This window comes from Phocoena sinus, chromosome 1 (genome assembly GCF_008692025.1).
Source record: "Phocoena sinus isolate mPhoSin1 chromosome 1, mPhoSin1.pri, whole genome shotgun sequence".
NCBI lineage: Eukaryota > Metazoa > Chordata > Mammalia > Artiodactyla > Phocoenidae > Phocoena > Phocoena sinus.
In genome coordinates this window covers 81,435,722-81,462,022 of record NC_045763.1, presented here as the reverse complement: position 1 = coordinate 81,462,022, position 26,301 = coordinate 81,435,722, and the positions used below count along the sequence as shown (strand labels likewise).

Sequence of the window (26,301 nt, the reverse complement as noted above, 5' to 3'; positions counted from 1 at the left end):
TTCTGGCTTGAGCCAGAATGATGAAGGATGATAGTGTTCTTTCATGATACAGAAAACTGTAAAGGAAGAATAGGGGAAGGTGGTGAGTACAGATTTGGACATGTTGATTTTGGGTACTTACAAATTGTCCAAAAGACAATTGGATGTATGGGTTAAGGATTCAGAAGAGATCTAGTTGACAGTTTTTGTTTTCTCTGTGACATAAGAGGCAAAGTCATCTGTGGAGTTTGAGGGGAAAAGTGGGGGTATTGAGCAAGTATGAGAAGAGTGGAAGAAATTGTGGAGAATGGGAAAGCAACTAATTAGAATAATGGTAGGATTTTTGGACACTGTAAAGGGCCCAGTTGAGGCTGATGTCTATGAATTTTAAAATAAAATTTGTTAACATCTAATTCACATATCATAAAATTCATTATTTTGAAGTGTACAGTTCATGGTTTTTAGTGTAGTCACGGAGTTGTGCAACCGTCACTACTCTCCAATTTTAAAATGTTTTTGCTGCCCCAAAAGAAACTCTATACTCATTAACAGTCCCTCCCCATTCCTCCTTCCCTCATCTAGCCCCTGACAACCACTAATCGTTTTCTGTTTCTGTGGGTTTACCTATTCTAGACATTTCATATAAGTGGAGTCATACAATATCTGACCTTTTGTGTCTGGCTTCTTTCACTTAGCATAACATTTTCAAGGTTCATCCGTGTTATGTCATGTATCAGTATTTTATTCTTTTTTTATGGCCAAATAATATTTCATTGAATGGATATACCACATATTGTTTAATGATCTGTCAATTGATGGACATTTGAGTTGTTTCCACTTTTTGGCTATTATGAATAATGTTGCTATGAACACTCACGTATACGTTTTTGTGTGAATATATGCATTTGACCCTTGAACAACACAGAGGTTAGGGGTGTGTTGACCTTCTGGGAAGTCAAAAAATGAAGTATAACTTTATAGTTGGCCCTCTCTGTCCACAGTTCTGCATCAGTGGATTCAGCCAACCTCAGATCGTGTAGTACCATAGTAGTATTTACTGAAGAAAAAAAATCCGAGTATACGTGATCTGGTGCAGTTTAAACCTATGTTGTTCAAGGGTCAAATGTATTTTAATTCTTTTAGATTTATACTTAGAAGTGGAATTGCTAGGTCATATGGTAACTCGATATTTATCTTTTTTGAGAAACTGCCAAATTGTTTTACAAAGTAACTATACCACTGAACAGTCCCACTAGCAATATATGAGGAATCCGATTTCTCCAGGTCCTTGCCAGCACTTGTTGTCTGTCTTTTTTATTATAGCCATACTAGTGGGTGTGACGTGTACCATTGTGGTTTTGATTTGCATATTCCTGCTGACTAAAGATGTTGGGCAACTTCTCATGTGATTATTGGTTATTTTTATATCTTCTTTGGAGTAATGTCTATTCAGATCCTTTGTATTTTTAATTGCGTTGTCTTTTTATTGTTGAGTTGTAAGTGTTCTTTATTCTGGATAAAAATCCCTCATCAGTTATATGATTTACAAATAATTTCTCACATTCTGTGTGTTGTTTTTCACTTTTTTGTTCGTATCCTTAGCAGCCCAAAAGTTTTTAATTTTAATGAAGTTAAGTCCAATTTTTCTAATTTTTGATTGGACTTTTGGTGTCCTATCTAAGAAACCATTGCCTAATCCAAGTTTGCAAAGACTTACTCCCACATTTTCTTCTAAGAGTTTAATAAATTTAGCTCTTAAATTTAGATCTATGATCCATTGTGAGTTAACTTTTCAATATGGTGCAAGGTAGGAGTCCAACTTAATTCTTTTGCACATATATATCCAGTTGTTAAAAAACAAAAACAAAAACTATTCTTTCCCCATGGAATGTCATGGCACCCTCACTGACAATCAATCAACCATAAATGGAAGGTCTGGGGGTTTTCTTACACCATCCAATTATCTGATTCATCAACACCAATGGGTGTCCAACAGTTCAATTCAGTTTTCATACTAACTCCTGGAGTTAGCATCAGACCACATGGGTTAAGGGTTCAGTCCTTTGCCCTACTTGAAATGCCAGCCACAAATAGGGTGCCAGGCTACTGACATTTCTGCCTTGCAGACTACAAATTTGGGAGTTCTCACTACCCCACATTGGGTGTAATAATTTGCTAGAATTACTCACAGAATTAGAAAAATGCTTTACTTATGTTTACCAGTTCATTATAAAGGATACAACTTAGGAACAGCCAAATGGAGGAGATGCATAAGGCAAGGTATGGAGAGGAAGAGTGTGCAGAGCTTCCATACCCTCTCTGAGTGTGTCACTCTCTCAGCACCTTGATGTGTTACCAGTCTAGAAGCTCTCCGAACCCCCTGTCATTTAGGAATTTTTTATTCATGGAGGTTTCATTACATAAGCGTGATTGATTAAATCATTGGCTATTGGTGATTGAACTCAATCTCCAGCCTCTCTCCCCTCCTTGGATGTTGAGAGTGGAGCTGAAAATCTCAACCCTCTAATCAAGTTTAGTTCTTTCTGGTGATCGGTCCCCATCCTGAAACTGTCTAGGTGACAAGAGTCACCTCATTAGCATAAACTCAGGTATGATTGAAAGGGGCTTATTATGAATAACAAAAGATGCTTCTATCACTTCTGTCAAGCAGGGAATTCCAAAGGTTTCAGGAGCTCTGTGCCAGGAACTGGGAACAAAAACCAAACATATATTTTCTATTATACCACACAAAGGATTTTTTCCATGCTCTCAATTCTATTCTATTGATCTGTATGTCTGTCCTTATGCCTGGCATAAGGATATTTTTCACAATGGCATAGCCTACATTTTCTTGATTGCTGTAGCTTTATATTGATAGTAAAGTTTTACATCAGGAAGTGTGAGTCCTCCAACTTTGTTCCTTTTTTTCAAGATTTTTTTGCTATTCTGATTTATTTGCATTTTCATATGAATTTTAGGATAAGCTGGTCAATTTCTGCAGAGAAGCCAGCTGGGATTTTGATAAGGATTGTATTGAATCTGTAGGTAACCTGATGACTATTGCTATCTTAATATCATTAAATCTCCCAATCTATGAACTGGGATATCTTTCCATTTATTTAGGTTTTCTTTAATTTCTTTCAAAGATGTTTTGTGGTTTTCTGTGGACAAGTCTTATACTTATTTTGTTAACTTTACTCATAAGTACTTTATTCTTTTTGATGTTATTTTAAATGGAATTTCAGATTGTCCATTGAAAGTGTATAGAAATACAGTTGATTTTTGTATATTGATTTTGTTTCTTCAGTCTTGCTAATGATGACTTTGAATTTTAATATAACTCATCTACCTAACAGTTGTACTTTTTCCAGTAGTGTTCCACCACCCGGCTGCAATTATAAAAAACAATAGATAGTTAGATTCATCTAGAAGTGCAGATTTGCAAGATAGTACGATAAAAGGCTAAAGGGGAAGAGGAGTTTAGAATATTGGTTAAGAGAGTGGTTGAAAAGATAGGTCGTGGTATTAAATTCATTAAAGGTACGTGAGAAAAATGAAGGGGAAGATGGTTTGGGAAAAAATAAGGAGATTAATTATAGTAATTTTGTTCGTTGACCTCATTGGTACCTTGAGCAAACAAGCTAAAAGGATAGGAGGTTGTGTTCAGAGAATGATATGTCGGAATCGTTGATTTGAAAAGAGGAGCAGTTCTGGATAATGATAATGTCTAAGGTGAGAGAGTAGGTGACTGAGATCATGTGGGGGGTAAAGCCACTGAAGATGAAAGCCTAAGAAACTGAGAGGGTAGGATTTTGAATGGGTTGTCTACATGAGTGTTGAAGTAACCCAGATGATGGCAGAGTTTGGGATTGAGAGGAAAAGATTCTAAAGTGACCAGAGGTTGATATATGATACATGCCATGAGGAGGGTTACGAGGTGGTATAGCTAGACAGCACAGATACTTTTGTGAGAGAATGGAAAAGTAATGATGTAGATTTGGGGTGGAGAGGAAGACTCTCAACCATCAATACATTGGATGTGGGAGAGTTAGCAGTTTTTTCCACTTTAGAGTTTTTTAAGGAGCAAAAGTTTTCCAGGAAAAATAAATATTTTTGTTAAGACCAGGAAGTAGATATAAAATTCAGTAAAGAAGCTGAGGATATGGAGAATGTGGAGTGGGAGTTCCAGAGGACCTAGGAAGAATCTGAGGTTCAGAGAATTTAGATAACTACTATGTGGATAATATTTTTATGGTTTGAAAAACCTATTTCAAACTCTAAAGTCATGCAGCTAGAAAGTGGAGGAGCTTTGGATTTATATTCAGGTTTGTCTGATTCCAAAGTCTGTCCTTTTAACTGATATCACAGCATGTAGCAAGGAGTCATCTTGTGGCATAAGTGTTTTCCTTGTCCTCAATACCATTTCATAATGGGATTCTATTATATTATCTAAGACTAACCATCTTCTTTTGAATTTTCTGTCTTCAAAAATAGAACTGCTGGCCTTGGAGGATGCAACTCTACAGTTTGTTCTAAAATACATTTCTCTCTCTAGTTTTTTGAAAAATTGGTCTTTCTCATACAAAAACCTGTCATTAAGATTAATAGTCAAAATAATTTAGAAAGTATTCTGTATTTGTACAGTACTTATTTGGGTGTCATTCCTTACAGAATTCTGTAAGACTGATAACCTGCCATCACCCTTTTACTTATTCTATAAGGTGCTAGTGTTATATTAGGAACCCTATTGGTCACTTCTTCCCTTAGGGCTATTGTGAACAAATTACTTTGATGGATTGTCTTTGAATCAGTCGAATATAGTAAATTACAATCATATGATGGCCTTTCTTTGTTTTCTAGAACTTTATAAAGAACTATTTCTTACACTAAAATGATTATTGAACAGTGTTTGGAAAGTTGGTGCTGGATACTGACAAGAAGTCTCAGTACCTGTCCACATGGGCCTCTCTATAGGGCTGCTTCAGTGGTCTCATGATATAGTGGCTAGCTCCCCTTAGAGTGAGTGATCCAAGAGACCATGTGGAAGTGACAATCTTTTATGACCTAGCCTTAGATGTCACACGCTTGTCCTTCCACAGTACTCTGCTAGTCTCATAGGCCAGTCCTGATTCAAGGAAGGTGACTAATAAAGGGGGTGAGCACCAGGAAACAAGGATCATTGGAACTATCTCAGAGGCTGGCTACCACAGATGGATTTATCTGAGTGTTAGGAAAAGAAATAATTCAGTGGTAAATTCAGCAAATTATACTTTAGGAGAATGATTAGCTTTTGTGTTCTAATAAACCAAAATCTGTAGGTATTTTTAAAGGGACCAATTTTATGCTAGTTTTTCATATTCTAAGTAACCATTATAAATGCAAATATGTTTTGTTTTGCAGATTATTTAAAATATCTGACAATATACATGGAAGTGCTTATTCCAATGACAGAGTAAACTTGGACTCTCATATTGGCTCAGTGAAAACTGTCCAAATGGAAATGAGCAAAGGGAAATCATGGAAATATAGCAATAGTAAGCAGAAACCTCAATATTCAGACATTAATATGTTTAGAGCCAGTGATACTTTTTCTGCTTCTGAAATCAGAGAAGGCATAATCAAAGGACCATCTTTTTCAGTTGCCTCCCAGCCTCATGAATTTCAAGGTAATTCCTTGCTTTTTCAGTTGGTTTTCTAAAAGTACAGTCTAGTCTGTTTTTCTTAGCATAGGTAAGGATACAAAAATTTGAGTAGGCTGTCTCTATGTACAATTTCTTTACTATATTGCATTGTTTTTTTAAACTGTGATCTAATATTGTTTTAACTGTGCTCTCAATGAAAAGTTATACAAATTTTATTGCAGTAGCTTTTATGGAAAAGGTTAAAAATATGCATAAGTATGTAGGATTTTCTTTTTAGGGGTAACAGAAAATGGTTTCAATTCCTTGAAGGCTGTCACAGAAATCCGTATCCTTTAAATTATTTTACTATAGCAGCATTATATTTGAAGTCATAATTTTAAAACAGTTTGTATCATTGTGTTTCTGTTTGTTTGTTTTGGTTGACAAAGAAGAAGAAGGAAAAGTGAATCTTTTGGGTCATGTAAGAGTCCCAATATGTGTGATAGTGCTACTGAAAGTGTGATCTGTGGACTGGTACCAGTTGTGAACTGTTTGTTACCAGTCTGTGACAAGTACAGATATGAGATTTGTATTACTGAATGAACTGTGAGCATATTTACTTACAAATTGATACAGATAATTTCCTATATTTTGTGTAAGAACAGCGTATTGTTATAAACATGGGTAGGGGAAATGACTGAGAATGGGATATTCTGTGGACTGGGGACAGTTTTACAAATCTAGTAATTTTTGAGATAACCTAATTTGCAGATTATACCTATTTACATGTCTGGGTATTTCCAACGTAATCATTTTGAGTATATATGTGTGTTCTGGAGGGAACATTCTCTTTGCTTCTTTGATACTTTGTATATGTCTGTAACAGTGTACTTATTCTATTTTATTTTAACTCATCAGCTGTTTCTGTAACTATTTCCCTATGACCTATGAACTCCTTGAAGGCAAGGACCAAGCCTTATGTATCTTCTTATCTCCAAATTCATTGAAAGCCGTTTAAAGAGGAGAAGTTGTTCTGGCAAAAGAGTAGCCATGAGCAAGGACAAGGGTAAGAAAGTAAGGAATATGTTTGGAAAGAACAAGTATTCCAGTTTGGGTGAAAAAAGTCATGATTAAAGGAGTAGTAGGGGGACTACCCTGCTGGCGCAGTGATTAAGAATCTGCCTGCCAATGCAGGGGACATGAGTTCAAGCCCTGGTCTGGGAAGATCCTACATGCCACAGAGCGACTAAGCCCGTGTACCACAACTGCTGAGCCTGCACTCTAGGGCCCATAAGCCACAACTACTGAGTAGTTGTGAGCCCCACAACTACTGAAACCTGCATGCCTAGAGCCTGTGCTCTGCAACAAGAGAAGCCACCATTATGAGGAACCTGCACACCACAATGAAGAGTAGCCCCCACTTGCCGCAACTAGAGAAAGCCCACTCACAGCAATGAAGACCCAACACAGCCAAAAAAAAAATAAATTTTAAAAAAATGCAGTAAAAAGGAATTGTATTTTTTTTTAAAAAAAGGAGTAGGAGGAAATAATGATGGATAGGTATTTTAGGATTAGATCATTTAATGCCATGAATACCAAGAAGCTTTTATTTTTATTTTTAATATATTTACTAAGCCATGAAGAGAAACCATGCAATATTTTTGAGCAGGTCAAGTTACATTACCTAAGCCATGCTTTAGGATTATAGAATTAGTGACTCAAAGCTGGGGAAGGCTCTAGAATCCACAAAAGTTATGATCTAGTTGGCAAAACAGTGAATTCCAGATATGGGGCCGTTGAGCTAGAGAAATCTAGGGATGAGTGATTCTAATCCTGGGTACTCTGGGGACTGAGAAGTCTGAAGTATAGTTAGAAAATGTTTGGTTGACCACTTGTGAAAAATTGCCTCCAGTGCGTATAACTGAACTGAATTAGAATGGGAGGAGGGGACAATAAAAGGATTATATAACAGGGCTTCCCTGGTGGCGCAGTGGTTGGGAGTCCGCCTGCTGATGCAGGGGACACGGGTTCGTCCCCCGGTCCAGGAGGATCCCGCGTGCCGCGGAGCGGCTGGGCCCGTGGGCCATGGCCTCTGAGCCTGCGCGTCCGGAGCCTGTGCTCCGCAGTGGGAGAGGCCACAGCAGTGAGAGGCCCGTGTACCGCAAAAAAAAAAAAAAAGAAAAGAAAAGATTATATATGATATAATAATGTCAGAAATGGCCAGCCATTAGTGCTCCTCTTCATCATGTTGTCTCAGTCTTGTTGCACTTCCTTCTCTCTGGTGATCTAAATAGTGTGGGAATGTAGAAAATAGGTTAGCAGTAAACAGTTAAAAGTAGTTTCATTATCTGTATGATGGAAAATTCTTATCCAATACCTGAACTTGCCATAATGTGACTAATTTTTGAAGAGTTTTATAAAGATTTTCTTGCTATCTTAGTATAGCTGAAGTGCTTCTGTTGTTTAGGTCTCTTTGTTAGCTAGACTACTGCCTACTCTTGTGTCCATTGATTTATTGTCCAAAAAGTTCATTTGCTGTCAAACTTGTTGAACTTGCTGCACTTTATTGTTTCCAAGTGTATATTTAAAGTGGAAGACTGAATGCTAGTTACGATAATTTGAGAGCCTGGGGATTACTTGGACTTATTTTCTGATTATTTTACAATAGTTTACTATATTTGAATCCTCAGGACAATAGAAGTTTGGTCAGATTGATCCTGCTACAGTACTGTTGTCATTTTCAGTTCTGCAGACATCCCGCTCCTTCCGCCCCGCATCCCGTTATAACATGTAATTGCAGTGAGACTGCTGAGAATTCTTCGGACAAAAGGAAAAATTTGGGGCTTCCCTGGTGGCGCAGTGGTTGAGAGTCCGCCTGCTGTTGCAGGGGACACGGGTTCGTGCCCCAGTCCGGGGAGATCCCACATGCCGCGGAGCGGCTGGGCCCGTGAGCCATGGCCGCTGAGCCTGCCCGTCTGGAGCCTGTGCTCCGCAATGGGAGAGGCCACAACAGTGAGAGGCCTGCGTACGGCAAAAAAAAAAAAAAAAAAAAAAAGGAAAAATTTGATATCAAGTGTTGATAGTGATGATAAATGCTATACTTAGTAGCTGAATTTTCTCATGAGCTAGAAACTGATTTTACATCTACTCTGAATCATAGATTCATTTTTGTGAGTGTAAATGGATATGGAATTACCTGATGAGAGAAAAACCAGCATGATGACCCACTTGTGGGCTTGTTACAAATAAATATTTTAAAGGAAGAGATATATTTTGAAGGAAAAATGAGATTCGTTCAAAAACTGATGGATTGACAAACTCAGTATTACATTTTTGTTTTGGAATGAGTATTCTGACACAGTGCACAATTGAAAGTAAAATGAAGGTTTATAAAGTATCTGCTTGATTTAATAAATGCAGGCCTGTATTAATTGAGTTCTTAATGTGTGCCAGGCATTTGGGATATGTCGGTTAGTAAAACCGGCAGTGAATTCTTGCCCTTGAGAAGTTAACATTCTTGGGATGGGGGTGGAGAAGAGGATAGATCAGAACGATTGTAATAGTATATAAATAAGTCATATAGTATTTTAGAAGGTGATGAGTAATATGAAAAAAGAAAAAAGTGGGGCAGAGTAAAGGAGATTACATTGGTAATTCTGGAATGGGGACTCAGGATTAGAATTACATAGAGTAATTAGGGTATGTCTTCTTTAGAAGTTGAGATGTAAGCACATGAAAGAAGTGAAAGAGCCAAGGAAATATGGAGGGAAGAACAATCTAGACAGAGGGAAGGCTTTACAGCAAAAACATGGCTGATGTTTTTGAAAAACATAAAAGAATCCAATAAAGCCAGAGGAAATGAGTCAGAAGCAAGAGTAGTAGGACATGAGGTCAGAAACACAAAGGTGGAGTGGGGAGGCAAGATTATGTAGGGCCTTGTGGCCATATACTTTGAGAGAAATGGGGGAATTTGAGCAGAGAAGTAATATGCTCTGATTTAACTTTTATCAGGATCACTTACCACAATCCATCAGTTTTTTAATACCTTCATAAAAATATAATTGCTTAAATAACTATGTATTTGTGTTCTCAGATATATTATCTGTTTTATATCTCCTAATTGATTGTAACAGCCTCAGTTGCAGGAGCTCATTTTCTTCTTTATTTACAACTTCCTGCAGCTTTCTGAGTCTAGTATTCTGCACAGTGTTTCATAAATGTAGTTGATAAATGTGATTCAGACTAATAAGAATCCATGCAAGTACAAATATCTCCCAAACTGGCAATAGACTCTTAACTTGGAGAGGGGACAGTTTATTCTTTATATCTATTAATATTTTTGAGCTTTCTTAGAAGAAGGACGATTTAAGACCTTGTTGAGCCAGTATGCTGATAATTGCAATTAAATCCACCACTTAGCACAACGAAATTACCAAAAACAAAGGAATTCAGGGTTAGGTGACCAGCAGCAACACACATCAGCTAATGAAACATAATCAACAGTTAAAAAATGAAATTTGGAATTTTAAAGAAGAGATAAATATCAAATGACCTCATCAAGATGAATAAGAAAAAAATACCACTCTGGAAAAGATAAACTACATTCTTAGTTCTGATATACTTTTACATATGTTTTTGCATCTCTTCTATCAGATCTAATTGTCAAAGTATAACCCTTATATAACCTTGTTTCTCCATAAGGACTTTACAAGTTCTTTTCAGAATATGGAAGGTGACTGGGGACTGGAATAATTTTAATTCCTCCCGCACCCCAGCTTTACTGAGGTATAATTGACAAATAAAATTATAGTACATTTAAAGTGTTCAATATGATAGTTTGATAAATGTATACATTACAAAATGTTCCCACCATCGAGTTAGTTAACACATCCATCACCTCACATATTTACCTTTTTTTGTGTGTGTGTTTTTGGATGAGAACAATTAACACTTAAGTTCAACTCTCTTAGCAAATTTCAGTTATACAATACAGTATTTTCAACTCTACTCACCATTTTATACATTAGATCCTCAGATCTTACTCATCTTGTAGCTGAAAGTTTGTACTCTTTTACCAGCCTCTGTTTCTCCCATACCTCTAGCCCCTGGCAACCACCATTCATTGTACTATTTTTATGTCTGACTTTTTTTTTTTAATTTCCACTTATAAGTTGTATCATGCAGATATCACAGAAAGGATCTGTCTTTCTCTGTCTGGCTTAATTCACTTTGCGTAATGCTCTCCAGTTTCATCCATGTTGTCACAAAAGGCATAATTTCCTTCTTTCTAAAGGCTGAATAATATTCTGTTGTGTACATATTTTCTTTATCCATTCATTTCTTAATGGTTATGTTGTTTCCATACTTTGGCTACTGTGAGTAATGCTGAAATGAACGTGGCTATACAGATATTTCTTTAAGATACTGATTTTGTTTCGTTTGGATATAACCCAGGGATTGCTGGACCATGTGGTACTTTTATTTTTAATTTTTTGAGGACACTCCATAATGTTTTCCATAAGGACTGCACCAGTTTATATTCTTACCAGTAGTGTACAAGGGTTCCATTCATCCATATCCTTGCCAGCATTTATCTCTTATCTTTTTGATTATAGCCATTCTAACAGGTGTTAGGTGCCAACTCACTGTGGTTTTGATTGGCATTTTCCTAATGATTACTGATGATAAGCACCTTTTCATGTGCTGTTAGCCATTTGTATGTCTTCTTTGGGAAAATGTCTATTCAGGTCCTTTGCCTATTTTTATTTTTATTTATTTATTTATTTATTTATTTATTTATTTATTTATTTATTTGCAGTATGGGGGCCTCTCACTGTAGTGGCCTCTCCCGTTGCGGAGCACAGGCTCTGGATGCGCAGGCTCAGTGGCCATGATTCATGGGCCTAGCCGCTCTGCGGCATGTGCGATCTTCCCAGACTGGGGCACGGACCCATGTCCCCTGCATCGGCAGGCAGACTCTCAACCACTGTGCCACCAGGGAAGCCCTGAATGTTTGGTTTGCAAATATTTTCTCCCATTCCATAGGTTGTCTTTTCATTTTGTTGATGGTTTCTTCTGCAGTGCAAAAACTTTTTAGTGTGACGTAGTCGCACTTGTTTATTTTTGCATTTGTTACTTTCGCTTTTGGTTTCAAATCCAAAGCATCATTGCTAAGACCAGTGTCAAGAAGCATTTCCTCTTTGTTTTCCTCTAGGACTTTTATGATTTCAAGTCTTATGTTTAAGTCTTTAATCCATTTTGAGTTTATTTTTGTGTATGGTGTGAGATGGGGGTCCAGTTTCATTCTTTTGCATGTGGATATACAGTTTTCCCATCACCATTTATTGAAATGGTTATGCTTTCCCAATTCTTGACTCCTTTGTTGAAAATTAATTGACCATATATGCATGGGTTTATTTCTGGGCTGGATATTTTGCTCCATTGATCTATGTGTCTGTTTTTAGTGTCAGTACCATACTGCTTTGATTACCATAGCTTTGTAATATAGTTTGAAATCAAGAAGTGTGTTACATCCAGCTTTGTTCTTCTTTCTTAGTATTGCTTTAGCTGTTTTTTTTTTTGTGTGTGTGTGTGTGTGTGTGTGTGTGTGGTTTCATATGATTTTTAGGATTGTTTTTTCTATTTCTGTGAAGATGCAGTTGGAGTTTGGATAGGGATTGCATTGAATTTGTAGATCATTTAGGGTAGTGTGGACGTTCAGCAATATTAATCCTTTGAATCCATGAATATGAAATATCTTTCCATGAATTTGTGTCTTCAATTTCTTTCATCAGTGTCTTATAGTTTTCAGTTTACAGATCTTTTACATCCTTGGTTAAATTTATTCCTCAGTATTTATTCTTTTTGATGCTGTTGTTAATGAGATTATTTCCTTCATTTTTCTTTCTGATATTTCATTGTTACTGTATAGAAATACAACTGATTTTTGTATATAGATTTTGTATTCTGCAACTTAACTAAATTTGTTTATTAGTTGTAACAGTTTTTTAAATTTGTTTATTTGTTTTGTTTTGTTTTGTTTTGGTCTCTGTGTGTGTAGTCTTGGTTTTTCTATATATAGTTTCTTGTCGCCTGGAAATAGAAACAGTTATACTTCTTTGTTTCCAATTTGGATTCCTTTTCTTTTTTTTTTCTTTTTTCTTTTTTTTTTTTGTCTGATTGCCATGTCTAGGATATCTAATACTATGCTAAATAAAAGTGGCAAGAATGGACATCCTTGTCTTGTTCCTGACCTCAGAGGAAAGACTCAGTTTTTCATAATTGGGTATGAATGTTAGCTGTGAGCTTGTTATATACAGCCTTTATTATGTTGAAGTGTATTCCTTCTGTACCCAGTTTCTTGAGAGTTTTTATCATGAAAAGGTGCTGTATTTTGTCATATGCTTTTTCCTCATCTATTGAGATGATATGATATTTATTCTTTGCTTTGTTAAAGCAGTATATCACGTTGATTGATTTGTGGATGTTGAACCATCCTATATCCCAGGAATAAATTCCATTTGATCATGGGATATGATCCTTTTAATGTACTGTTGAATTCAGTTTCATAATATTTTGTTGAAGCTTTTGCATCTATGTTTATTAGGGATATTGTCCTGTAATTTTCTTTTCTTATGGTGTTCTTATCTGGCTTTGGCATCAGTGGAATGCTGGCCTCATAAAATGAGTTTAGAAGCATTCCCTTCTCTTATAGTTTTTGGAAGAGTTTGAGAAGGATTGGTATTAATTCTTTTAAAATATTTGGTAAATTCACCAGTAAAGCCATCTGGTCCTGGACTTTGTTGGGAAATTTTTGATTACTGATTCACTCTCCTTACTAGTAATTGATCTGTTCAGATTTTCTATTCTTCATGATTCAGCCTTGATAGGTTCTTGTTTCTAGGAATTTTCCTTTTCTTCTAGATTATCTACTTTTTGGCATATAATTGTTCATAGTAGTCTCTTATGATCCTTAGTATTTCTGTCTTATCAGTTGTGTTTTCTCCTCTTTCATTTCTGATTTTATTTATTTGAATCATCTCTACTTTTTTTCTTAGTTATCTTAGCTATAGTTTTGTCAATTTTGTTAATCTTTTCAAAAAGACCCAGCTCATTGTTTCATTGATCTTTTCTATTGTTTTTCTGGTCTCTTATTTATTTCTGTTCCAGTCTTTGTTATTTTTTCCTTCTACTAACTGTGGACTTATTTTGTTCCTCCTTTTCCAGTCCCTTGAGGTGTAAAGTTAGGTTATTTGTGATATTTCGTTTTTCTTCATTTTTGTACTTATCACTATAAACTTCCCTCTTAGAACAGCTTTTTATTGCATCCCAAAAGTTTTGGTATGTTGTGTTTCCATTTTCATTTGTCTCAAGGTATGTTTTTGATTTCCCTTTTGATTTCTTCTTTGACCCTAATAGTTGTTCAGGAGCATGTTGTTTAATCTCCATATATTTGTGAATTTTCCAGTTTCCTTCCTTTAATTGATTTTTATTTTCATGCTATTGTGGTTGGGGAAGGTGCTTGATATGATTTCAGTCTTCTTTTAAAACTTAAGACTTTTTTTGTGCGCTAACATACGATATTTCCTGGAGAATGTTCCATGTGCACTTAAGAAGAATGTGTAGGACTTCCCTGGTGGTGCAGTGGTTGAGAGTCTGCCTGCCGATGCAGGGGACGCGGGTTCGTGCCCTGGTCTGGGAGGATCCCGCATGCCGTGGAGCGGCTGGGCCCCTGAGCCATGGCCACTGAGCCTGTGCGTCCAGAGCCTGTGCTCCGCAACGGGAGGGGCCACAGCAGTGAGAGGCCCGTGTACAGCAAAAAAAAAAATTTTTTTAATTAAAAAAAAAAGAAGAATGTGTATTCTGTTGCTGCTGAAGGGAATGCTCTGTGTATATCTGTTAGAGCCATCTGGTGTAAGGTATAGTTTAAGTCTAATGTTTCCTTATTGATTTTCTTTCTGGATGATCTATCCATTATTGAAAGTGGGGTCTTGAAGCCCCCTACTATTATTGTATTGCTGTCTATTTCTATGTTCAGATCTGTTAATATTTGTTTTATATATTTAGGTGTTCCAATGTTGGGTACATAAGTATTTACAGTTGCTGTATCCTCCCAATAGAGGATTATATAATTATAATGACCTCTTTGTCTCTTATTACAGTTTTTGGCTTCAAGTCTATTTTGTCTGATGTAAGTAAAGCTACCTTTACTTTCTGCTTATTTCCACTTGTATAGAATATCTTTTTCCATCCCTTTACTTTCTTTGTGGGTCTTTAAAGCTGAAATGAGTCTCTTATAGGCAGCAAATAATTTAGTCCTGTTTTTTTAAATCCATTCAGCCACTTTATGACTTTTGATTAGAAAATTTAGTCCATTTACATTTAAAGTATTTATTGATAGGTTGGACTTATTGTTATTTTATTGTTTTCTGATGTTTTGTAGTTCTGTTGCTCCGTTCTTCTCCTCTTGCTCTTTTCCTTTGTGATTTGATGATTTTCTGTAGTGGTATGTTCTTACTCTTTTCTATTTATCTTTGTGCATCAACTGTAGAGTTTTGCTTTGTAGTTACCTTGAGATTCGCATAAAAAAATCTTACAGTTTTAACAGTCTCTTTTGAGCTGATAAAACTAACTTTGAATGCGTACAAAAGCTCTACAATTTTACATTCACTTTCTCACATTTTATGGGTTTTTTTTGCAGTACACGGGCCTCTCACTGCTGCGGCCTCTCCCGTTGTGGGGCACAGGCTCCGGACGCACAGGCCCAGTGGCCATGGCTCACGGGCCCAGCCACTCCGCGCGGCATGTGGGATCTTCCCAGACCGGGGCACGAACCCATGTCCCCTGCATCAGCAGGCGGACTCTCAACCACTGCGCCACCAGGGAAGCCCTCACATTTTATGTTTTTAATGTCACAATTTGTATCTTTTAATATTGTGTCTCCATTAATAAATTATTATAGATACAGTACTTTTGTCTTTTAACATTTATACTACAGTTATAAGTGATTAACTACCACCATTACAATATTAGAGTATTCTGAATGCAGCTATGTATCAACCTTTATCAATGAGTTTTGTACTTTTGTATGTTTTCCTGTTACTAATTAGCATCCTTTCATTTCAGCTTGAAAGAACTTCCTTTAGCATTTCTTGTAAAGCTGGTCTAGTGATGAACACCCTCAGTTTTTGTTTGTCTAGAAAACTCTTTATTTTTCCTTCAATTCTGAAGGACAGCTTTGCCAGGTAAAATATTCTTGGTTGGCAGTTTTTTCTTTCAGCACCCAGAATATATCATTCCACAATCTGGTCTACAAGGTTTTTGCTGAAATATTCACTCAATCTTATGGGAATTCCTTTGGTAGCAAGTTGCTTTTCTCTTGCTGCTTTTAAGTTTCTCTCTTTGTCTTTAACTTCTGGCAATTTAATTACTGTGAGTTTCAGTGTGGGTCTCTTGAGATTCACCTTCTTTAGTAATTTCTGGGATTTTGGGATCTGGATGTCTGTTTCTTTCCCCAGGCTAGGATAGTTTTCAGCCATTATTTCTTTAAATAAGCTTTCTTCCCCTTTATCTCTTTTTCTTCTGGAACCCTTATAATGTGTATATTGGTCCACTTGATGGTGTTCCTTAAGTTCCTTAAGCTGCTTTCACTCTTCCTCTTTTTTTTTTTTGTTTTGCTCCCGTGATTATATTAATTCCACTGCCCTGTCTTCAAGTTCACTGATCCTTTCTTTCAGTTGATCTGTCTTCTTTTGAAACCTTCTATTGAAATTTTCGGTTCAGTTATTCTGTTCATTACCTCTATGATTTCTGTTTGGTACTTTTTAATATTTTATATGACTTTGTTGGAATTCTCATTTTGCTCATGCATTGCTTTCCTGACCTTGATGGGCATCTTTATGTGTTATTTTGAACTATCAGGTAAATCACTTGTCTCTGTTTCATTAAATTCAGTTTCTGGAGATTTATTTATTTATTTATTTATTAAACATATTCCCCTGTTTCTTCATTTTTCTTGACTTTCTGTCTTGGTCTCTGAACGTTAGACAAAACAGGTACCTCCCCAGTCTTGAGAGATTGGTCTGGTATAAGAGATGAACCTTGTCAGTCAACCTGGCCTGGGCTCCTAGTTACCTGTCAAACCTTCATGATTATCCAAGCCTCTGCCTTTGTTCTTAGTGGCTAACAGAAGTTAAGGTTGTGCCAAGATCCATCAGTGTCCCAAAGGGCAGGATTGCAGTCAGTTAGCACCTAGATGCAGGTTGATTAGAAGCCAGAACTTCAGGCAGCAGCTGAGAAAATATGCAATAAAATTCCTTCCAGGGAGAAACTGAAAATGGGCATTTTTGCCTGCCCCCTCTGCACTGAGCCTGGATGTATACCTGTGGGGGTAGTGGGATGTTCCTGTGCCCATTTAAAAGATGCTTATTTTCTTTGCTTGTAAATGCGAGCCCTTCTGGCTTCTAGAACTGGGTGTTCTGAGAGCCCATCCCTCAGGCAGGAGCCTTAAAAATTGGGGCACTAGATGTGTGGTCCAAACTCTCTGCTCCTCAGGGAGGATCTGGGAGTTGGGGGTTTCTTCCCAATTGTATGGTGATGTGCCAGGAGTGGGATTTATGGCAAGAGTTTCTCAGCCTTTCCCACCCATTTTGATGTAGGTATTTTCTCATTCATCTGTTGTAAAGGAATCATTCAGCTAGTTTGGGGATTTCTCTCAGAGGGAATTGCTCCATGTGTAGCTGTTTGTTCAGTGGATCCATGGGAGGATGGAAGTTCAGGAGCCTCCTATGTTGCCATCTCGGTGCTTCCCTCTATATCTGTTAATTCCTTTCTTATGATAAAATAGCAAGTATTAAGCATCATCATTAAATATTGTCAAAGTCAATATTAACTTAATTTTTAAGTTAAGAGTAACTGATTTTTAAAATTCTGAAATATTTAACTCCTTAATGTTATTCTCAGCGGCAAAATTTAGAAGTATTTTCAAAGAATTCCCATATTTCAACTATATACAGTCCAAAGCCTTTGATGATGTAAGTATTTTGTTTAATTATTTACTTATCTGCCTTTTCTTACTAGATTGTGTGCTCTCTAAGGGCAGAGACTAGATCACATTCATCTTTTTGTCTTCAGTGCTACACTCAGTGACTGGTACATTATAGGAGCTCAAAAAATGTTTGTTAAATGAATGCATGTAATTTTCATAGGTGGGTTGTTTATATTTATTAGATTTATAACAATTTTTCTGGAAGCTAAAGAAATTATTTTCTTCTAGGTCTATCTAGCATATTACTTTGACCAAACAAGATGATAAATTATTAATAGTTTTATTTTTTGAGGGTGATAGACCTAGAGCCAGCTTATAATTTTAATAAGTTTAGAGGTAAAGATGTTTGAACTATTATTCCATAGAGTCTTCTTAAGGCATATTTTCTAACAAATTGAGAATTGAAAATTTCTGTATATTCTATGGTTGATTAAATTTTATTTTTTAGCTTCTTTATACAGATAGGAATTTTGTGATTTGTGCTCCAACTGGTTCGGGGAAAACTGTATTGTTTGAGCTAGCTATAACAAGATTGTTAATGGAAGTACCATTGCCATGGTCGAACATTAAAATTGTTTACAGTAAGTATTTATATATTGAAAGAGTGATAATTAATTATAATAATGATAAACCATTGAGGTATAAGTAAGAAATAAGTTCAAATTCAAGACATAAGAATTATTATTTGGTTTTCCATACTTTTTAAATAAAGACATGTCACATTTGGTCTTATCTGTTAACATTAAATTCAAATCACATTTTCCCAGATTTACAAATAAAAATAGTATTGGAATTGAGAATTTGGCCTTTACATGTTTATTTTTAAAAGGACAGGGAAAATGAACAAATAGAATCAAACATTTTGTAATCCGAGAAATTTCCATAGGAACCTCTATTCTCTTTTTTTAGGTATATATTAAAATTTTTTTCATCAAAATAATTTATACACATGGTTAAAAAAATCAGTGATCACAAAGGGTGATAATTTCCGCCCTACCTTTCTTCATTCTTAGTTACAATCTCCTGAGCAATCACTTCTTTTTCTATTTTTAGTTCTGTTTGATGATTACTTTTATAGTTCTAAATAATATGTTTATATTGTTAATTTTTAATTTATAAATACTAGGCAGCACCTATATGTGTGCTAACTTTATTAACTATTTGTGAAAATAATTTTTAAATTGCACTGATATTTAAAATAAATATCTTATATTGTTGTAGTGGCACCAATAAAAGCCCTGTGTAGTCAGCGTTTTGATGATTGGAAAGAAAAATTTGGACCAATAGGATTGAACTGTAAAGAACTCACTGGAGATACAGTAATGGATGACTTATTTGAGATTCAGCAAGCCCATATTATTATGACAACTCCAGTAGGTGTTGCTTATATTTTATTATTTCCTTGGTTTATTAGCAAATATCTCTTTCTCTTCACCATGGAAAAAAGTTAAAAGAAAATACAAAGTAGAAGACTATATTTGCAATGTGAAGCAAACAAACAATACGTAATAGTATTCAGGGTACATACGGAATACTAACAAATCAATTAAGTAAAAGACAAACAACCAAATGGAGTAAATAGGCAAAAGATATGAATAGGCAGTTTGTTATTGTGGATGATTTGTAATCATACTTATTGCTTGTATTCTTTATCCAAATATTATGTATTGTAGCAGGAGGACCTTGGTAGAGCTTAGAAAGGGTAATTAGACTATACTTTTGAATATTTTTGATTAAACTTAAAAAATAAATGGGAGTTCAATTTTTTAAACACACGATTATCAAAATTCTTTAAAATTTTAAAAATCTTTAAGTATCTTTTGGGATACTTTTAAGACATCAACTAAAATATTGCCCATCATTTGTAACAAGTCATGTTAAAATTTTTACCAACATCTTAATAATACGTATTATAATTCCTTATCATGTTAAACCACTTGCATTTTTTCTCTAGGAAAAATGGGATAGCATGACTAGGAAATGGAGAGACAACTCTTTGGTCCAACTGGTTCGATTGTTTCTCATTGATGAGGTAGTGAACGCGTTATTCACTTTCAGAGATAAACATGAAGAGATGATTTGAATGGATATAAAGAAACAAGACATTTTCAACCAAACTCTATGTTTGCTTTATCCCTTCAAGTGGAAAATGCTTATTTTCTTAAGAAAGAGTGTTTAATACTGTTTTACATTTTAATTGACTAGATAGATTTTTATTTTATAGCTAATGAGTCTTAATTTTTTTCTCAGATACACGTTGTAAAAGATGAAAATCGTGGACCAACTCTTGAAGTTGTAGTCAGCAGAATGAAAACTGTGCAGTTTTTATCTCATGCTGTAGAAAATACCAGCAGTATTATTCCAATGAGATTTGTAGCTGTATCTGCAACAATTCCAAATGCTGAGGATGTAAGTTAGAATTTTAGTCTATCAGAATTTTTTATGACTTAGTGAAATATTTAATCTTAGAGAAAAGTGAGGTGTTTGTTTTTTTTCTGTCAATCACCTAACCAATTTAATAGGAAAGTTATATCGTGGAAAGTTATGGTTAGATCTCATAGGCATGACAGCATTAAGACCATAAAATTTGGTTGATCGGGCTTAATAAAATATGTTTGGTGCAAGTCTATTGTTTAATAGTATCTAAAAGTCATACTTTCATGGGTTTTAGACACTTCATAATATGAGGTGTTATGTTACCCCCAATTCTATGTGCCTGGAATTGTGGTAAGCACTAATGATAGATGCAAAAGTGAAAACATATAGACCCTGCTCTTGAAGAGGATCTCATGGTTAATAGTGTGCATGAACATGTAAAGAAATAATTGTACAGTATTATACTTTCTATAACAAACACATATCCTAATTTTCTTCTTCAGTTTTTTGGCAAACTTGAAAAGTAGTACAATTTCACTCTGCTTTCTTACTGCTATTTACTTCTCAGCCTACTGTAATATGACTTTTCCCCCAGCTAATTCTTAGAAATTGTTTCCACAAAAGCTGTTGTACAGTATTCTCTAATCCAATGTAAAATTTTGCCTTTATCTTTAGTTTAGCACAGTTAATCCTTTTTGTTCTTAAAATGACTACTTGTTTTGTTTATATTCAAGAATAATAGAGAAAATTTTAAAGTATGTGTAAATTTTAAAAAACCCAGCATTTGTCCTTCTAGATGTATTGATGGAATCATAATATACATACACTTTTATGACTTGCATGTTAGCTACAAATGTTTCCATGTTATTAACTATTCTTTAATACAATTTTTTGTGGTTTTATTGTAATTTATTTAATACCTTAATGGTGGAAGATTGTTTCCATTTTTTGCTATTGTAAATAGTCTTGAAATTATATCTAAGAAAACATCACAATTATTTCCTTAGGATGGTCTGCTAAAGTAGAATAACTGAGTCAAAGGGTATATAAAACTCTAAGAATACAGTGCTTTCAATAAATGTTATATTCATTTATACCTCTACCATCAGCCATTTCTCTGTATTCTAATGCTGGATAGTATAATAATGAAATTATTATTGTTATTATTACTTTTAAATAGTTCTCAAATTTGTTATTTGAAATGGTACCTTATTTTAAAATTTTGTACTGCATTGATTACTACTGAAGTAAATATTAATATATTTGTCAACTATTTTAAGTTCTTTTTTTGCAACCTGCAAAGTAATAGACTTAACCCTTTTTTAACATTGGGATACTAAACTTTTCTTATTTATTTGTAAGCAGTTACAAAATATCAATACTCTGTAATTCTTGAAACTCTCTTCCCCTTTGTGATAATCACTGCTTCTGTGAATGCTATCTCTCTGTCTCTTTCTACAAGTCCTCTACCTCAGTTTTCCCCTGAGTTAAGGCCTTCAACCTTTGCCTTCTGCTCTGCTCAAACTGTAAATTCTTGTTCTCATCCCTACCCATGAGAGGCTTGAAAATGTTTTAATATTTCCTTCCTGTGCCATTAAAAACTCATTAATTTATCTTCCTGTCAAAGAAACAATCAGTTTCATTAGCAGGGCACCAGGCTATGTGAAGTTAAGGATGGCTCTCCACAGCTCCAGAAATTAACTAAGGACTCTAGCATTGAGTCTGAAATGTGCTTTTGGCACTGCCATCTCTCAGTGTTTATTTATTCTTTGTTTAAAAAAGTTGTCAGCCTTTGCCAGTCTAAGCCAATCATTACTTTGCTACTCTTCAGCTAATATTTAGGATAGCACAAAAGAAGTGTCAGCCATATCTGGGCATCATTCTGAAAAATAGCAAAGAAGTTACAGTGCTAGTGAGAAATTTGACTTCTCTATTGAAATTAATTTTAATTTTACTTTAGACTCTTAGGAGGAAAATGAAACAAAATAATAATAATTAATTGGAAGTTTACCATGTTAAAAGTGGGTATAATCTTGAACCACTGTTATTGAAAATATTTACCAATATATCAATAGAACAGTGTCACTAGAATATGTAATGTTGAAAAAGACTACTTGACTAAATATTTTTAAACTTGACTTTAAAGTGAACTATAGTTGGGCTTTTTAGCCATAAAACTTTACTAGAAAAAAATTTAATGTGTATGTTTCTGTCATTTAAAGATTGCAGAATGGCTTTCAGATGGTGAAAGATCTGCTGTATGTCTGAAAATGGATGAGGGACATAGACCAGTGAAACTTGAGAAAGTGGTCCTTGGATTTCCCTGCAGTAATAACCAAACCGAATTTAAGTTTGATTTAACCCTCAACTACAAAGTTGCCAGTGTTATACAAATGTACTCTGATCAGAAACCCACGCTTGTGGTATGGTTTGTTGGTTGCTTATTTTTTAGTGTAATGTTCAGTTTTTAATATGATTAATACAAAAATTATTCATTCATTTTTAGTTTTGTGCAACAAGGAAAGGTGTGCAACAGGCTGCTTCTGTTCTTGTGAAAGATGCGAAATTTATTATGACTGTGGAACAGAAACAGAGGTATATTTTAAATCTTTTTCTTGGAGGTAGAAAGACTTTTAAGGATAACCTAGATGAGATGAGAAAACTGGGTTGACCTTTTCAAGTTACTTGACCTCTCTAAGCCTTAGTTTCCTCATCTGTAAAATAAGGATAAAAGTAAGTTGGATGATTAAGACAATGAATCTTGATGCAACTGTGATCCTGTCTTCTTTATTTCATAGCCAGATTTGAAAGATTATTCATATTGCTGTCTTCAATTTTTTACTCACTTTCAATCCAGTATCTGTTGTAATCTTTTAGTAAAGCTGATCTTGTTAATTGATCTCTCAGGAGCTTCTAACACATTTGACCACTCCCACCTAATTTAAAAATTCCAGACTGTTTCCATGATCATTTCTACCATGTTTTTTGCTACTTTGCTTTCTACTCATTCTCAGTCGCTTTTCACTTATAATACCTGATTCTTAAATGTTAACATTCTAGGGGTTCTATCCAAGGTTCATTCTTTCTAATGCCACACTCCTAGGTATTTGAGTCTCATTATCACATGGTTCAAAGAATATATGTATACACATATTTATATATGTCTGTGAATTTACAGATTTACAGCTCCAACACAGACCTCCATTCTGAGCTCCAGGCCTACCATCCACCTGCCTGACATCTCCGATTGTATATCTGTGGGCATGTCAAACTCAGTATGTCCAAAAGAGAACCTTGGTTCTTTCTCTCAAATCAGTTCCTCCTCCAGTGTTCCCCATCCTGATTATTTATCATCTCCATAGTTGCTCATGCAGAAACCTGTCATTGACATCTCCTTCACCTTCTTCCCCATAGGCAATCAATTACCAAGTCCTGTCTATTCTTACTTGTAAATATATCTCAAATATATCATTTTATCTTCATCAGCACTGCCACCTTCCCCATTCAAGTAATTATTAATCTCTTGCCTTTTATCTGATGACCACAAACACACTCTTATCCCACTTTAATGTTATATTCATAGCAGAGTGATTGTTTAAAATTACAAATCTAAACATGTCAGTTTTCTGCCTAAAACACTTTAATAGTTTCTTGTTGTCATTAGGCTAAAATCCTAAATACTTAATATCGCCTGCAATACCCTGTATAATGTGTTCTGTGAATACACCAAACTGTTATCCTACACAGAGCTTTCCTGAATCATATTTTCTTTGCCCAGAATTGTTTTTTACCTCTTATTCATCCTTCAAGTCTCACCTTTAATATCAGTTTCTTAAGAAGTTTTCCATGATTCTTAGTGTCCCTTTATTTGCTTTTACAGGCACCCTATATTTTTATTTCATAAAACTTACTGTAATTATAATAAATATGCTTTTGTTTAATTGTTATTTAATATCTGTTCTATTCCTTGATTGTAAACGTCTTGAGGAAAGAAGGACTCATGGTCATCTTATTTACCCCTCAATCTTAGCAAGACTCAGCAGAGTGCCAGCACATGCTTACTACTAATATTAGCTTATTATTAATAACAATTTTTGGAAATAAATAAGTTTAGTGGTAGACCTCAAACCAAAGTTGGATTAGATCATTACATGTGGATATGAGCAGATACTGATTTTTCTGACTAATTTTCTACGGTGGGGGATGTACTTTTCTTCACTTTGGATCAGATCAGCTTTCCAATTACAGTCTACCCTGTGGCTACACCTCTGGTTACTTTTCAACCAAAGATGTGTACCAAACCTAGAGGATACCACTTTAGCTTTCTGACATTTGACTTTCTATCCACTAAAAGGGTGGATCTCTAGTCATTTAGTGCATTAAAGAATTACATATGCAGCCACCTATCCATGCTGTATATACTATTTTCATAATTTTACTTCTGCTTTAAGGATTTAACTTGATCTCCTTAGTTACTGCCATAAGATAAAAACTCTCTATGATGCAGCTTTTGTTACAAACATCAGCAAAGCATGATTAAACAATAAGATACAGTAGAGAGCCAGAGAAAGAGAAACCAAAATAGAGCTTATAGCCAAAAAAGTACATGAGGTCTAAGAGGTAGACAGAAAGGGAAAATGTGAAATTAATGCTATCAAGATAACAATAACATAGATTTCTTTCTACCTACCTTTTTGTTTTATACTCTAGAGAATATTTATCATATATCACGGTCAGTCTGTTACTCAGGCACAATAAACAGTTGAATAGATTCTCATTTGTATGTTCGGCTTTTACTTCATTCCCTGAGAAAAGCATAAGTGAAAAGGGGTGGAATGCCATTTTGAGTTGCTATCGACTAGGGGAAAGAGAGTGCTGCTTATGTCAATTCCCGTTTAACCAGTCAGATTCTAGCAGCTCCCACAAGATTTCTTTTTGCCCATAAACCCCAGATTTTGTTACTAAGGTTTCTAAACTTGTCTAACATGCCCAACTTTTTGTGTACTCTGGTCTCTTTAGCTTTTTTAAAAATAATTTTTCTGTTGTATCATGCATTTAACTTAAAAAGTATTTCTATATTTTAAAAAAATCTTAGTTAACTTCAGGAAGTTAATTGGTAGTATTCTCATAGTGAAAATGTTTCCTGAGCCTTTGGGGGTATTTTTCTCTCTTTTTTTTTTTTTTGGTGATTTTATTTATAATTATTTATTTCCCTATTTTCCCCAGTTTTTTTGAGATATAATTGACATATAGCACTGTATAAGTTTAGGGTGTACAGAATAAAGATTTGAGTTACATATAGCATGAAATGATTACCACAATAAGTTTAGTGCATATTCATCATCCATACATATAGATACAAAATTAAAGAAGTAGAAATGTTTTTCACTTGTGATGAGAACTGTTAGGATTTACTCTTTTAACAACTTTTATATGTAACATGCAGCAGTGTTAATTATATTTATCATGTTGTACATTATATCCCTAGTACCTATTTATCTTATAACTGGAAGTTTGTGCCTTTTGACTCCTTCATCCAGTTGCCCCTCCCCAACCCCCAACCCCTCGCCTCTGGTAACCACAAATCTGATCTCTTTTTCCATGAATTTGTTCATTTTTGAAGTATAATTGACCTTCAACACTGTGTTAGTTCCTATTACACAAAACAGTGATTTAGTATTTCCATACATTTCAAAATGATCACCATGATAAGTCTAGTTACAATCTGACACTATGCAAGATATTATATAATTATTGACCATATTCCCACACTCTACATTTTGTACCCATGACTCATTTATTTCATAATTGGAAGTTTGTTCCTTTTAATCTCCCTCACCCATTTCTTTCCTCCACCCACCTCTCTCCCCTCTGGCAACCACCTGTTTGTTTTCTGTATCTATGACTCTGTTTTTATTTTATGTTTGTTCATTTGTTTTGTTTTTTAGATTCCACACGAGTGAAATCATGTGGTATTTGTCTTTCTCTGTCTGACTTAGTTCACTTATTTGTCTTTCTCTGTCTGACTTATTTCACTTAGCATAATACCCTGTAGGTTCATCCAGTTGTCACAAATGGCAAGATTTCATTCTTTTTTATGGCTGAGTAATATTTTACACACACACACACACACACACACACACACACACAAACACACAAGTACCACATGTTCTTTATCCATTCATCTATTGTTAGACACTTAGGTTGCTTCCATATCATGGCTATTGTAAATAATGCTGCAATGAACATAGGGGTGTATATGTTTTTTTGAATTGGTGG

General features: G+C 35.0%; 1 protein-coding gene across 1 annotated transcript in view; it reads left to right on the top strand.

Moving 5' to 3' along the window:
• The window catches only part of HFM1 (helicase for meiosis 1), a 126,117-nt gene that overhangs the window by 11,042 nt on the left and 88,774 nt on the right, over positions 1-26,301 (top strand). Inside the window, 9 exon segments of the mRNA XM_032614876.1 lie at positions 5,380-5,645; positions 5,899-5,946; positions 17,562-17,632; positions 18,095-18,227; positions 18,868-19,019; positions 19,601-19,678; positions 19,897-20,055; positions 22,245-22,445; positions 22,529-22,617. Of these exon segments, the coding sequence (XP_032470767.1) occupies positions 5,380-5,645; positions 5,899-5,946; positions 17,562-17,632; positions 18,095-18,227; positions 18,868-19,019; positions 19,601-19,678; positions 19,897-20,055; positions 22,245-22,445; positions 22,529-22,617 (1,197 nt within the window).